Below are 15,134 nucleotides of genomic sequence, written 5' to 3' on the forward strand. Positions count from 1 at the left end.
GGGAGCAGAAGTACGGCGAAGTTAGACGGAGTTAGGCTAAGTAGGGACAATGGGAGCAGAAGTGCGGCGATGTTAGGCGGAGTTAGTCTAAGTAGGGACAATGGGAGCAGAAGTACGGCGAAGTTAGACGGAGTTAGGCTAAGTAGGGACAATGGGAGCAGAAGTGCGGCGATGTTAGGCGGAGTTAGTCGAAGGAGGAAGAGGATGGCCGAGGGCTCGGGGAAGTTGGACGAAGTGCGTTGAAGTACGTCAAAGCGCGAGAGGGTTGGATGAACGTCTAGGAGGAGTAGATAATATTAGCTGAGAAGATCGCTGAAGTTCTTCAGCGATCCTTGATTGTTGTCAGTAGTGAAAAACAGATAGAGATAGCTATATACAATTCGAGATACATCGCCATCAGTAAAACAAAACCCCAGTTAGAGTAACTACGCCGAAGTACGCCGTAGTTACACTCCTTTCGACGTCTGCGCCCTCTCGGTTGGGTGAGACTTCGACTCAGGAGCATCAAGTTAGCCGAGGTTCGTCGACCGTCGGTCTGCCAGAAGATAGTTGTTCGACGCCCGTGACACATGTCTTGTAATACTTAATTCACCAAAATCGATCGCTTGGAATCAGTCCATGAACTAAGTTGTTTATTGGTATTTCTGTAAATAATCACATTGAGAAAACAGTCATTACCAGGGGTGTAGTACAAAAAGGGTTTTGTTCTTGTGTAATACTAAGACAAAAAAAAGGGTCTGACTCTCAGGATGACAGGTTATTTGACAAACGATCAAAATAAACAAATTCAAGGTAATGTAGAAGCTGAAAAGGCTCAATGGAAATATAAACAAGCTTCTTCCGATTCACCTTTATCTATTCCTATACCTAGTAAAGAAGGGTTGAAAGGGAAGTTAGAAAGTGTTCAAGGGATCGTGATGGGGGATCAAGAGAAACAGAAGGAAGGGAATAATAGAGCTGAGAAATCTGCTTGGAAGGATGGGGTCTGAGTGGTCGGTTTCACAGGGAAAGAATGTGAGGTGAAAGAAGAGTTTCGGATCGAAAGGGGACAGAGCACGTGAGGGAGGTTTCTGTATGTATGTATGACTATTGGATGATTGATGACTTTATGGTTTTAGAGATGCATTGATAGATATAATGGATGTACAATAGATGAGGATAATACAAGAAAGAGAGGTACAGTGAAGGGAAGTGAAAGATGTTGATTGTACTTGTACAAGTGTTATCGCGAATGTACTGTATGTAGCACGAAAATGAATTGATGACTTCACTCCCACGCCTCATCATATCCTAACCCACTCCTGTCCCACCCACCGTCAGACTGTCCCTCTCTCACCCATCCCATGACGTCCATGAGCACACCGGCAACCCTGAGAAACAGGGTACCGTCTACCTGGCCTATACCCTCTATCGTCTCACTTCCATCAGGCCGATAGGCCCCGAATATCTGACTTGGGAGAAGAGAACCGAAATGGTTGTTATGATACATCAATGCTCGAATGGATTTTGGGACGTGAGAGTCTGTCATCAGTCTACTCTTCGTATCACTCCCTCTTTAGATCCCGTCACATGCTGGGTGAACCGAAGAATCAGTGAAGAAGGGGACTGCATATAAAATGGCACGACAAAGTGACAACTCACCGTTAGCATACAGACTACTCTCGATCAACGTCAACCAAGCATTCCTCGTGTTCTTATCCGAAGCATCCCCCACCGTCTCCCTGGAAGCTTTCACTTCTGTCCCAGGGGCGACGGGAAAAAGGTCATACGACATCACGAGTCCTGGGTTGAGCTTTGGTCGACCCCTTCCCAGAGCGATAACGAAAAGCATGAGTGTATAGCTTTTGAGCAGCATACGGCGGTTGGAGATGGAGAGAATCTCCAGATAAGCCGGAAGAAAGATTGAAGATGTCAGGGCGTGCATCTGCCTATCAGCCTTGTACTATGCACTATCATCTTCCTTTATTACCCACACCCACCCACGGGCGTGCAGCAAAGAAGGGAAACCGGAACTTACCAGGAAGAAATCAACCCTCGGCTCCTTCCCGGTCCTACCAGTCGCGCCAGCCAACAAAGTCGCCCATACAGCCAGCTCCTCTACCTTCTCCCTCCATCCTACAGTTTCGTCAGACAACTCCTCATCGGTCAAACTCCACTGGTCGACCAGCTCCCTTAGTGCGATAGCATGCCCTCCTGACAATGCACCCCCGACCCGATCATTGAAGAGCATATCGGGGTCGTAAGGTACCGGTGTGATCACCGACGAAGCGCACATTTCGCCGTATAGGTCCAGCAACGATCTACCCTTCCTGGGACCTCTGCGGGAAGCAACCATATCCCATGACGTCTTCTTTGTTGTTTTGTTCATTCTCGGAAGGTGGGACGAGGTCTCGCCATGGAGTGACTTTGGCCAGTCGCTGCCGTAGAGAGGCACATAGAGTGAGGCATCGTGGTTGGTAGCTTGGGCCAGGCTAAACGAAGTTGTAAGCAGTACATATGCAGAATGAGGAGACTTACCCTTCTGCCAGAATCACACGGTCTTTGAACTCCACTCCGAAACCAGCATGGATCATTGGGTGTAAAAGTCCACCCACAAAGCGAATTAGCATCAAAGGTGGCTCATGACCGTTTGCGCTCGCATAGTTCTGAAAACTCAGTTCGAGTGTGTAGAATGACGAATGAAACAGACGGCTTGAGGCGATAAAATGTACTCTTCTAGAGCACCAATCGGACCCAGTCGATCAATCTCTTCATGAAAAAAAACTAAGTATCGAGAATAACACCTGCGAATTTCAGCGAACATTACTTCACTGGAATGGACCAGACCAACGCTTTCACACCGAGGTATTTTGGGTCATCCCAGTTCTCCCTTGTAATCTTCTCTGGCACCTTCTTCAAATTCTCATGTCTATCTTTCCCGGAGGGGTCAAGTGACACTAGATGACTTCGGTCATGCTCCCAAACCTCCTCCAACAGCTTCGACGGAGCTCCGAGAGCGTAGCGGGTGAGAGCGGAATGTGGGAAATGGTTATGTGCAACTGGGATCAAGTCAGGTATGTACTATGTAAGAAGAAAAGCTCACATCTAGCCTTCTCCCAAATATCATACGTCTTGTCATTCTCCTCTAAAATCCTTCGGACAGTGCGGGTGGACTGAGGAGTGACCCCGGGAAAGGGAAAGATAGACGAGGGTTGAGCTGTGGACGATGGGAAGTTTGCAGCGTAGGGAGGGATGATATGACTAGCTACAGCTGACATGGGTCGTGCCGGGTGTCTAGGTATGGCGCCAGGTAAGGACTGAAGGAAAGAAGATGACTTGTGGGACATTGCAGTACCTAGGAATGTTGATCTTGAGAGCGCGTTGGATGTCAAAGGAAGAGGTGACGTCAGGTGCACCCCGATTCTCGATCGATCGAGATCACCGTTACACCGTGGGAAAATTGAAACGCTGAGCGACGAGACCTTAGACCTTGCTCTGGCCCATGGCGAAGAACTACACATATACGTCTCTTCACCACCATGGCAACAGGCCATTCTCAACCTAATGGTACTCGGGTACCAGATTATTCACAAGTACGAGAAATCGCTTCGGATCCAGAGAAAAGGGTATAATTACCTCCGGGCATTCCCTTCCAGTCAAACACACACACACACAATCAGCTGACCGACTGCCATCAGTCCTTGACCACTATGACCTCCTATACTTAGACCTGTACTGACGCACGTTCGTTAACGGTCATGCGGTATATATACCTCTGTCGAACATGTAACATGTTGAACTTTCTTCAAACCAACCCTCCTGTGAGTATGCTTGAACTGTGTCGATAACCCAAACTTGTCAAAATGCCAAAGTTCGATCCAGCTGTGGCTATCGGGTGAGTCCCTCTCGGTACTCTCCAATGTATCGGACGGTGTTGACGGGCGTAGACCTTTCAAAGGTGGTCATCAAGCCGGAGTACTGGTTCCATATCTACAAGCGGCCAGATTACCAAAACCTTTGATCATACATCCCCTGTTAGAATGTGTGACATGGGATCCGAGTGAGCTTGTTTCTAATTATGATTTCGATATCGAACTGACATGGTAGAACCGTACGGAGTCAGCTGACTCACCTACTGGACATGGTCAGGGAGCTGACAAAGAGAAATACATATTCTGGAATGCGGTCGAGTTCCCGGCGATGGCCTGTATATATATAGACTATGATGATACTCCCACAGGTGAGTGAGGGTCATTGCATCAGTGTTGACACTAGCTGACGACCAGAGTGAGTAAGATGAAACGAAGAGAACACACGCTCAAAATAGATTGATTAAAGAACGTTATCAACCCGCAACATCACCCAAAGTCGAAGAGCTGCATCTATTACACTCGGATACAGGGTTAGTACGGTGTAAGCTTCTGGATTAGTAAGGAGACTGAATTTCAGATGGAGCATACGGATAGCGAATCGACTAGGAGTCAAGTGAGTCCTTGTGGGATATTTCATATCAACTGACAAGTCTAGTCTGACCGATGTGTTACAGGGCATTTTTGATTGTAATTCAACTCTGTATGCATGTGAGACTAATTAACCCCCAGTCTTTGCGAGCCCTTTATACGTGGATGAGCTTGGAGAGATGCATCCCAGGTGAGATGTCCCCATCTTCTTGCTTCGCGAAGCTGATGTCTCTACAGAGCGGTCAGAGTTATGTGAGTTGCCTTGTTCGCGGATATCATATCAAGGGATTGACGAAAAGGGAACAACAGTATTTCGAGAAAAGACAACAAGGATTTTTTGACACATTCACAGGATATCGTAAATCTGATGCTCTCGTGAGTTCACTGGCTACTCCAGACGCTCAAGCAACGAACACGCTCAATCTCAGCTTGGGCAAACTTACTTCAATGGTATCTCTTACAAACCGGACATTACAGAACGCAAGCTCAACTTGCGTGCAACCAACGTTCTCGTTCTCAGCTTGAACAATTGTTAAACACCGCATCGATCTTTCACCGCACCATCACTTATACATACTTCATTGTCATTGTACCGCGCACGGTGATCCTTCGACCGTACAAAATCAGCATACATGCATTCGGTGAGGCGATACGGAATCAACTGACGTTTTGACCGCTGGTAGCGCAAACAACCGCAAAGAACCCGTATTGGGTAAGATAATGAGATTTGAGTGTCATGGTATTCGATCGCAAATGGCAGAGCTAGTGGGGACTGGTTCAGTCGGAGCGGTGTGAATGCTCATCCTAATCATACCAGCTTACAGGGACGTTGCTTATTCACTAACTATCATCATCAAAATCAGGGAGAGAAATACATTCAACAGTCGCAAACGAGTTTTGAAGATCAAGAAGCCGTCAAGCTGCGCGACAAAGGCGTGTACAGATATTTGTGGCGTAAACACAGTGTCGGATTGTCGGAATGGAGCCTATAGGCGTCGCCAGTATAACACTTTCCTCAGTGACTCTTCTAGGAGCAGGATGGGTGCTTCTGCGAAATGTGAAATCCTGGCGTGAAGGTTACGATCATGGAAGCAGCACCAGCAGGTTACGAAAGATGTTGGTGATTTGTCTAATGGTTGGGGATGTCACCATCGCGTGAGTCATCCCTCTTTTTGTCGTCGGGAAAGTTGCTGATGATTCTCAGAATAGCATCGTCCATCTCGGGAGCGATGTCTCTTCACCATCACAAAATCAACGGTCCTGCACGAGGAATCATTGGTCTATTAATGGCTTCCGCAACATGGTGGTAAGTTCCACATTCCCTTACTCTTACTTCTACAATCTTCGCCACAGATCACCGGTTCACATGTGAAGATATGCTGACTGGACAGGCAATGCGGATTCGCCACAGTAAGTCATCTTTACTTATTGTGGCTCATCGCTAAAATCAGGCCATCGCTGGAACTACTTACCTTGCTTTACGGCATCCCCTGGCCGGGATACAATTGTTTGCCGAAGCTCGACCATGGACCATCATCCTTACAGTCTTCTCAGTAGGATTATTACAAGGTACCCTATGGCTTGGCCTACACGGGGTAGGTTCAACTCTCCATGTTTTGGGTATGCTGATGTGTAGTATACGCAAACCAGGTATCTTTCTCTCACAAAAGGTTGATTTGAGTGTGAAAGCTGACTTGGGTCAGCACGTTTTGTCTATACGGTAAGCGACAAATTCTGGGTTGCACTACTTATTGACTCACTTTCAGGCTCCACATCTTCCCAAGGTGCCGAGATAATGCAGTTCATCCCTCGGTATGTATCTCGCCCGTCTCCACCCCGGCTCGATCTATTATCTGATCGTAGCGATCGTATGATCCTGCACTCATTCTATCTACCTCCTTCGAAATCTTCCTCTTGGTTTATGATCATCTGAAATCTCAAGACCTGACGTACAGAACACTCGCCTCGCTCACTATCACATTCACTTACCTGACTCTCGTTCACTTCCTCCGCCGTCCTTCTTTAACATATCACTTCTCTCCTCAACCTGACCGTCTCTCCACCTCTCGCTTCAGACGGGGTACGTCTCCCTCGTCAATGCTACCACCATGGGAAGCTCTGGTCATTTCCTCTCCTTCTCAATTATCTCCCCTTGCGGAAGATCCTCCCATACTGTCACTCTCGCCGACCAAAGAACAAATCCATTCCCCAAACACTGAAAAACCCCTGAGCGAATTCGGGACAATGGGAGGATTGACACCTTTATCTCTAGCAATGCAATCTGATTTCCGTGTGGATATACCTAAACCCGATCCGGTGTATTTGCCTCATCGAAGGACCTTCTCCACTACCAGCTCGGCTAGCTCCAGTAGTACTTCCAGTAAACGTAGTCGAGTGAGCTGTAGTAGTACCATCAGCGGACTTAGTCTTGCTAGTGACGTGACTGTAGTGACCAGTCTGGCTAGACCTTCTTCATCTCTTGATAAACCCGAGCGAAGTAATTCTCATTTGGGAGAAGGAGAAGAATCGGAAGAAGATTTTTGGGGAATGTTAAAATACGCTCCACCTCCTGATGCTGAAGAAAGAAAATTAGGAGCTAAAAGTCGACCTGGGACATCTGGAGGAAGAGGAAGAGCCGGTACTACCAGTGGGTTAGGTAGGTTGGTACGCTCTGCCACTTTGAATGGAGGGAAGAATGGACGAGTTCATATTGATGATAATGTGATTTTGGAGAGAGAAGAGGAAGATGTGGATGGTGAGGAAATGGAATCAAAGGAAATGCAAGTTCAAGTGAAGAGTTTGGCAAGTTGTATGAATAAGAAAACTGAACAATTTTTAATTTGGTTCCCTGCTACGGTGAGTCAGTTGTTGAATACAATCACGACAAACTGACGATGATAGCATTTATTGATTTGTGCTTTGGTCATGTGAGTCGAGGTATTTTGGTTGATGGATGTATGCTGATGTGAAGATCGAGATTTATTTTGGTGACTCTTCGAAGGAGCTCAGAGACGAATTTAGGAGTTGATATCCTTACTTTGTTGTCCGTTTCAGGTCTGGGATTAGGTGATGTGGTGATATTTGGTAAGTCTCACTTTACTCCCACAAAGTTATGCCTTTTTTTTTTTTCCCAACATATTCATAATCACCTTTTTCTTCACTTACACGAACCGAACTTGTTATCAGTGATAATGGCGGGGAACAAACGAGTAAAGAGGGAAGAGTGAATGACGATATAGGTATAATCGAACCCAAAACGAAAAGATCATACCGACTGGAAGCTGCCGAAGCGGGAGTAGCGGCGGAACAGATACATTCTGGTCCTTGATTTCACGTCGCAGTTGAAAAGTAAAACCAATTCTGACAAAATGATAATTATGTACGTTTTAAGACAAACATGAATAAGATATGACCCATGTCAGTCATCGTGAATTGCAGATATGCCTGTCCACAGATATAAAAAGTGTGCCCAACACATGGACATGTACATACGTGTGATCCCACTGAATACACAATTTCCCGTTTGCACTATCTGACTTGACAAGTGAATACAGTAGGTTACTTCTTGACCTCTTCACCAACTCGACTAGCTTCTTGGCCCATACCTTCGGCTGTACCACCTACAGCGCCTTTATCAGTGAATCTGATTATTAATTCTTTTTTCTCGACACAATCATCAAAATGAGATAAAGCTTTCCACCAACGTATTTCCATCAGTACCACCGTCATCACCATAACCGTCACTGCCATCACCAAAACCCGGAGGTTGCAAGATTGTACGAGAAACGTGAATATATCCAGGTCAAATCTATCAAAAGTGCAATGGAATACAAGGAAGAGAAGGATATTCCGATTGAATCGATGATGCCAAGTACTCACTGTTTACCAACAGCACCATCTTTATCAAATGGTCCGCCAACTAAACATCAACTCCTTTCCTTCTTAGGCTCATGACAGCAGTAGGGATAAACTTACCAGCTTGGGCAGTACCACCAATAGCACCATCAGCGTTAAAGTTACTTCCTATCGCTCCGTCCGACTGTTGGTCAGTGACTGAATAACTTGCCTGGTACTCATGGATTCATATCTCGGGTGAAATGAATAGATCGCATAAGAAATTACCCGGACACAAGCACCAGAGCGCGGGATACCTGAAAGATGTGGGTGATAAGATAGGAAAGTAAGGGATGTTCGTTGAGGAAGAGAGAGAGTGAAGAACGAAACGTACTTTAAAAGCATCCCCAACTGCTTTGATAGCATTTCCAGCTGATTCAGACATTATTATTCTTTGTGTAGTTCGATAGTGATCCGTTTGGTTTGAAAGAAAATTGAATATGTATCTGATTGTTACTTTGACCAAGAGCAAATTGTCTGTTAGTTTATATAAGTTTGTTCCCAGATCATAGAATGAGTTGAATCGATGATGACACGTTTCTGTGCCTGTCGATCGATCTCTTTGACGTCATCCACTTCTTTCCCACCCATCATCATCACCCGTGTTACCGTACCATGACACCATGACCATAGCATGTAACATCATGTTCACCAGCCCCTAGCCGCTAGCCGCGCGTAGCCGCCAATAGATGCTAGCTGCTAGCTGCTCGATGATCAATGATCAATGATCAATGATAACTTGCCGATCGAAGTTTCTCCCGGATCCCGGAGATCCCGGCTTCAGCTTTCCAGGTTACCAGGGATCAGGGGCCAGGGGGGTGGAAGAGACGACGTGAACAGCGAACGATGAACGATTCACGGTGATGTCAAGACAAACCATGCGATGCATTCAATTCCAGCAATACAACTTCTATATACTTTTCCTTTTCTCATTTCTCATTTCTCAATTCTCACATCCCACAGACAAATGAAGGGGTTTTGGGTATCGACGTGATCAGTCCATCGTTGCAAGATCGAGACTAAACATAGGGTGGGGATTCATAACTGACCAACAACGTCATGAGAGCATAGCGATCAGATGAGCTGATAAAACTTCTTGTTCTTCCGCCACGGCTATTATATCAGCATATGACATTTTCCCGTTCACGTCACTTTTCCCGTCCATCATACTTGTCTACACTGTGTCATATCCCTAAGTTATTCCCCTCCACAATCGGCCTAGATCCTCATCACATTGGCGCTTCTATGCCTTGTTACCTCGGTATCTGAAGACCACCATGATGGGGTTGAAACATAGGGGTGGGATGGACTAGAGCAGCCAAGTGAGGTACGAAAGAGGGTTAGTCCAAGAAAGGGATACTATAACCGTAAGCAAACACATCCGTGACTCACCTTTCAGAACAATTTGCACAAATTGTCTGGCCACATCCGGCTTTTCCTTCTCCAACCTTCCCAAAGCCTCACTGTCCAATTTCCACAAAACACATTCTCTCTCACTCACAACCGTAGCATTCCTTCTCGTATCGCTCAACGTACTAAGGTCCCCTGCTATAGTCCCAGCAACCATAGTCTCTTCCACCCTCGTGGGATAGTCGTCAAACGCATATGTAGCTCGGAGAGAACCACTTTCGATGAGGTACAATCCGTCGGCTTGTTCACCCTGCGTCCAGAGAACGTGATGAGAGGGTATGATGAGTGGTGAGAAGTACGGTGCGAGTTGACGAAAGAATGTGATTGATTCTTGGGAGGGTGAGACGGGGGGAAGATAGTCTGTGAAAGTTTGTAAGAGTGTTGGAAGTGGTTGAGGGTAAATTGGGACTGCGTGGGATGGATCACGAGTATGCGTGAAGCCTGGTTGTTAGAAAGACATATTTCGTCGAAGACTCTTGACAATACCTCTACGGGGAAGTTTCTGCGCGGAAGGCTCGACGTGAAAGAGAGAAGTATCGAGGGTGGAGGGGGATAAGAGGGAGATGTGATACCCACCAAATGGAAGATAATCATCACCTGCTTGAGCTAGATGAGACCTTCGAGGGCTATTTTGAAACGATGCAGTAAGAGCAAAAGGAGGTTTTGCAACTGCTGGAAAGTCCATCGGACCACCAGATTCTTCCGACTTCTGATTGGCATAGAATGCGGTTCTGCTTGTCAGTTTGACCAAAGACTGCATATACGCGAGATTGTCGTTTCTTTCTGGCAGGCATGATAGACGTGCAAACCTCGCCTCATCCGTCGCGGGGAGAGAGTGAGTCCATGTACGGGAGAGGTGTGGCGCGAGGAGGAGGAAGATTCGGCGATGGGCGAGGAGAGGAGGGAAAGGAAGCTCGAAGAGGGCGGTGATCAGAAGAAAAGGTCGTCACCACTACTCACAAATATGCATTTTCACTCCATTCCAAAGCATCATTCAACCCCCCAAACACTTCCACCCTCGTTCCCTCCCTATCCGCCCACAAACCTACATTCCGTAATGCAGTCCCTACCAACCCATTCGGTGCCGCTCCGCACATGATCAATAGCACGTCTTTAGCAGCCAACAACCGCTGTACACGAACAAAGGCTTCAGCAGAGGAAAAGTCTAATCCGTGGACTAAAGTGAAGTCGATGATCAGAAATCGAATAGGGTTATGTTGCCATTTTGCCAGATCAAGTAATTTCCGGATTTCTTCTTCGACTGTCGAAATTGTACCGAAGAAGACTGGGAGTTAGAGTGTGTCTCTTCCACTGCACACCCGTTTAGAGAAGCGGCCTAGGAAAGGTCATTAAGAATACTAGGGAGGCTATGCGACAGGAGTAGTGGCAGGGATGGAAAGCGGAGGTGTGGCTGAGGCAGGGGCATGAATGCAAAGTGCCAAACTCACGGAATCCTTGTAACTTCATGACATAAGTTTGAGAGCCAACTTTCTGCAAGAACCCTCTCTGACTCTTCGGTCGTCGAACGGTTGACTTGGCGTTGGAACCGTTGAATACAGCCCGGATGGCGCGGCGTCGAGAGCTCTGTACCACGAAAAATATGCAGGCAAGTACGATACCGAATAAGAGACCAATGACAAAGTCCCATCTGACATTAGTTCTACTTCTTTACTTGTTTGCATCATCTTTCACACTCCTTATAGCAGATTGGAGGCGGTTCAACATCGATCTATATGTGTCTCGTTGTTGCGACAGCAGCGAGATCGCCGAGAAGGTATGGTATCTCAAATGCCTGATTATACTAAAGGGACGCTCAAATCACCAATTGTACAAATACGTGTGGAGAGGAGAACGCAAAAAGTGCAAGCGAGGAGTAGACTAAGGGAGAAGATGTCAAACGTCCCAACTCACACAGTCATACCGATAGCGATAGCCCATATAGTGATATACTCCATCTTGTTCACTCTATGTCTCGTATCCCACACTGCCTCAATAGTGAGGTCAATACCCAAAACGAAAATCAGAGCTCCTACCACCATCACAGCTACTTGTCAGCTTGCACTCCATCACCACAAAGCTAGCTTACGTAGGTAGCCGATGACTGTAGGTCCAACGAACATGATAAGAGCTGTCATGATTGCTAGCATTATACCGGAGAGTCTTGAACCACCGCCTACACGGTAAACTGGGATCAGCACTGATACCTCTAGTCACAACGCCAGGAATGAGTTTTCCGCACGGACCGAAGCCAAAAAACAATCGTCTGCGAGTCTTCCAATATGATAGACAAGTGACGGGAAAAGGAAAAGGGGATGAAGAATAGACATGAGTGCGCGTGTGCATGACTTGATGTAGATGTACGAGATGAGAGAGGACAGACAGTCAATGGATACCCACAGAGGACAGTATTGACATAAGTCAAATAATTTGGTACCGTCCCCGTCAATCCCGCGGCGAAGTTGGATATTCCATGAGCTACTAATTCGCGATCGAGTTTGACGTTGTCTTCTCCTAACGACACTCCGAGAGCAGGGACGTTGAGTGGAACGTGGAGTATACCAAAGAAGACTAGGGCAAGTTGAGTAGGCATGGCTGCCCAAAATGCTCCCCAGTTTGTTTGAGCAAAGTCCTGAGTTGTCAACCATATTTTCGTTCTCCGTCACTCGCTTGTCTACTCATTCGACTGGCAGGCGAGACAGAAGATTTTGAAGCTGGACAAAGTGCGAACGTTCAGTGAAGATCGAGTTGTAGTGATAAATTTGGAAATATGCGTGTAGTGCTCGCAGAACATGTAATAAGGCGCCATTCAAGACAAAGCTGATAGGCATGGAACAGGATGAGAAAGCACGAGTGGAAAGACCCACGAATAGAGTATAAAACTTCCACCACGCTTGTGTGTTCTTACCCACATCAAAGACCCAACCCGTCTCGCGTAAATCGGCAAAATCCAATCTTCCAGCCAAGACAACCACATAGAACACTATAGGAATGACAAAGAAATAAGCAGGGAAGATGAGTTGATGATGAAAAAAATGAGTGATAACTCTCAACAAGATCGCAAGGGTCAAAGGGATAGTCCACAGTAATATGGCATGTGATGAGGAAAAGAATAGACGTAGAGTTCCAAGGTTGTATTCGAAACCTTCAGATTTGAGCCCCAGGGAGACTTCAAGTCCAGTTTCAATCAAGAAAATTCCTACGCCTCCTATGCAACTACGTGTCAGATCGTCTTTCACTACTCTAGCACCCCGTTGCCGGCATGTCTTGATACAGAACTGCCATGGACTGCGAGGATGAGAATAGCTGATGTGTGATAATAAACTGGTATTACGAATGCTGAGTGAGGGTGATGGCTTGAGATTGTGGGAGTTCAAGTATAGACATATGACGTACCCAACCAAGATATGCCGTGGGAAGTAACCTATAAGAGTACCCAATTTGAATGCTCCCAAGGCGAAGAATACGAAACCTGCACATCAGCTCTGTCCACACTTCCGTACCAGGACACTGACCTGTAAGGATCGAACTGAATGCAAATGCCGCCATGGTGGTAGATATCACTTCTATTGCCTCCTATATCAGCTCAGACCCGCCAGTAGACGACAAAGCTCACATCGTCACCACACTCCGCTTGTATGATGTTGACCAAGATATGAAAAAATGGGACAGCTTCAATCATCATGGATCCGTTTCCGCCGGGGAATATGCTGCCTCCGAGTGAGAAGACCAATTGGGAGACTATACATCTGAGATGTTAGCACGGGTAGAAGACAAAGAGTGGAATGAAGATGTGACATGAAGATGGTAGCAAGTGAAGATGGGGACACGACGTACGACATGAAGAACATGGAAACTCCGAGTGAGCCAAAATCTTCGAATACCGGATTAGCGGGGAATCTGTAGGTCAGGTCATCTTCTTACAGCTTCAATTGAGGTCCATGGAGCGGTGGACGCAGAGCTGAAGGAGTGATGAGTGTAAGGAGTAGGAGGGAAGAGGGGCAACGAGTAAAGAGTGGAGAATAGAGCGAGTGGCAAGAGACTTACAATATCATTCCGTAGCTGACCCCGTCAAGTACATTCAATAATGTTCCCAGTATAACCGAAGGAAGAGCCTTGACCGGCTCAACTATTGCCTCTTTCAACAGCTCCTTTCCTGATACTTTGGTGACCCTTCTACCAAACGCATCCCATAATCTCCCTCTCCCCGATCCTCCACTAATCCCCAGCAGTGGTGTCCTCTCATCCATACCATCATTCCCCATAACCTGCTCCGCCAAGATCCTCCTCAGCCCACTGTCCAAACTCTCTTCATCCGACTCTTCCGCTATCTCTGCAACGAAACCTTTTACGGGTGTTCGTGGTGGTGATTCCCTTTGCCCCTTGTCCAGTTGAGAAGAGACAGAAGTGGGACTACCAAGAATAGGCATGATACTCTCGGGCATAGGTGAAGTGATTGGTTGAATGGGAGGGGAACGCGAAGCGTCCGCTGCTCTTCTTCTATCCTCTCGAGCTAACATGACACTCAATCCCGATCGTGCTACTCGAGTGCCGGGCATTCTAGGTGAAGTAGATAGGGGTGAGCTACTGCCTTCCGGACTCCAATCCTCGTTAGCCAGTCCACTGTTATCATCGACCGGTATCACCGGGCGCCTTGGACTGGGAGGAGAGATTTCCTCATCTACCGTAGATATCCGAGCAAGATGACTAGGGTGAACGGGTCTGTGAGCGTCGGGAGGTTTGGAAGAGGGAGAGAAAGAACGTTGAGTACGGAGAAAATTGGAAGAGTCCGAAGCTGACAAAGCTCTAGGTCGAGGTGAATTAAAAGACATAGAGGATAAAGAGGCAAGACGGTTGGTAGAATCTCTAATGGATTGACTCGAAGGTGGTATACTTGGGTCTGACGTGCTAGAACGTTAGCATTGCATCTTCTTACGTCTCCGTGCTTGACGATCATGTGTCGGATAAGTTCTTGGTATGTGTCATGCGAATCACTCCCACCCTATGGTGGGTGGGGCAGGTGAGAGAGTGCGCAAAGGAATGAAGCGATGGAACAAAATCAACTTACGTATCTAATGTCTCGGGTAGACCGATACCTATACCTATACCCGTTCTGTCTGAAGAGCTAGGAGCTCGTCGTACAAGACCATTATCTCCCAGACCTGTTCCCAAAGGTGAAGTAGACAATGCATTGTTGCTGATACGCGAGAAAGCGGACGACGAGGGAGATTGATGATGGTTGAAAGAAGATTGGTGAGCGGGAGGAGGGGATAAGATGGTAGCCACTGGATCTCTTGCTGGCATATTGGAGTGGTCGGCGGCTGCGCTGACGGTGGATGGCGTCAGAGAAGATATGTATATGTCTGTGCGAGTAGGTCAAAGTCGGTAGTGGTA

General features: G+C 46.9%; 5 protein-coding genes across 5 annotated transcripts; 2 read left to right on the forward strand and 3 right to left on the reverse strand.

Moving 5' to 3' along the window:
• Positions 1-749: 749 nt before the first annotated feature.
• TREMEDRAFT_29061 (uncharacterized protein) lies at positions 750-989 on the forward strand (the record flags this gene model as incomplete). The annotated part of the gene is made up of 1 exon (XM_007003194.1): positions 750-989. The coding sequence occupies one exon, from the start codon at positions 750-752 to the stop codon at positions 987-989; it is 240 nt and encodes a 79-aa protein (XP_007003256.1).
• Positions 990-1,555: 566 nt separating this feature from the next.
• TREMEDRAFT_28974 (uncharacterized protein) lies at positions 1,556-3,257 on the reverse strand (the record flags this gene model as incomplete). The annotated part of the gene is made up of 7 exons (XM_007003177.1): positions 1,556-1,924; positions 2,018-2,318; positions 2,406-2,471; positions 2,518-2,645; positions 2,690-2,783; positions 2,831-3,038; positions 3,083-3,257. 7 exons carry the CDS (start codon positions 3,255-3,257, stop codon positions 1,556-1,558), a joined length of 1,341 nt encoding a protein of 446 aa, XP_007003239.1.
• A 585-nt stretch (positions 3,258-3,842) lies between these two features.
• TREMEDRAFT_61363 (uncharacterized protein) lies at positions 3,843-7,767 on the forward strand (the record flags this gene model as incomplete). The annotated part of the gene is made up of 22 exons (XM_007003564.1): positions 3,843-3,874; positions 3,927-4,039; positions 4,087-4,097; positions 4,144-4,219; positions 4,255-4,266; positions 4,318-4,381; positions 4,429-4,464; positions 4,507-4,559; positions 4,581-4,629; positions 4,739-4,814; positions 4,837-5,080; positions 5,459-5,594; positions 5,644-5,745; positions 5,831-5,849; positions 5,891-6,034; positions 6,076-6,089; positions 6,143-6,159; positions 6,206-6,251; positions 6,395-7,295; positions 7,341-7,366; positions 7,411-7,523; positions 7,679-7,767. 22 exons carry the CDS (start codon positions 3,843-3,845, stop codon positions 7,765-7,767), a joined length of 2,373 nt encoding a protein of 790 aa, XP_007003626.1.
• A 230-nt stretch (positions 7,768-7,997) lies between these two features.
• Positions 7,998-8,718, reverse strand: TREMEDRAFT_61364 (uncharacterized protein; the record flags this gene model as incomplete). The annotated part of the gene is made up of 4 exons (XM_007003565.1): positions 7,998-8,247; positions 8,319-8,358; positions 8,415-8,478; positions 8,668-8,718. The coding sequence occupies 4 exons, from the start codon at positions 8,716-8,718 to the stop codon at positions 7,998-8,000; spliced, it is 405 nt and encodes a 134-aa protein (XP_007003627.1).
• A 482-nt stretch (positions 8,719-9,200) lies between these two features.
• TREMEDRAFT_71395 (uncharacterized protein) lies at positions 9,201-15,044 on the reverse strand (the record flags this gene model as incomplete). The annotated part of the gene is made up of 15 exons (XM_007003720.1): positions 9,201-9,446; positions 9,726-10,184; positions 10,320-10,474; positions 10,704-11,028; positions 11,192-11,391; positions 11,655-11,787; positions 11,830-11,928; positions 12,141-12,372; positions 12,608-12,956; positions 13,137-13,212; positions 13,256-13,313; positions 13,357-13,489; positions 13,578-13,640; positions 13,788-14,648; positions 14,809-15,044. The coding sequence occupies 15 exons, from the start codon at positions 15,042-15,044 to the stop codon at positions 9,391-9,393; spliced, it is 3,435 nt and encodes a 1,144-aa protein (XP_007003782.1). The 3' UTR covers positions 9,201-9,390.
• Between the last annotated feature and the right edge of the window lie 90 nt (positions 15,045-15,134).

This window comes from Tremella mesenterica, assembly GCF_000271645.1.
Source record: "Tremella mesenterica DSM 1558 unplaced genomic scaffold TREMEscaffold_3, whole genome shotgun sequence".
Lineage (NCBI taxonomy): Eukaryota > Fungi > Basidiomycota > Tremellomycetes > Tremellales > Tremellaceae > Tremella > Tremella mesenterica.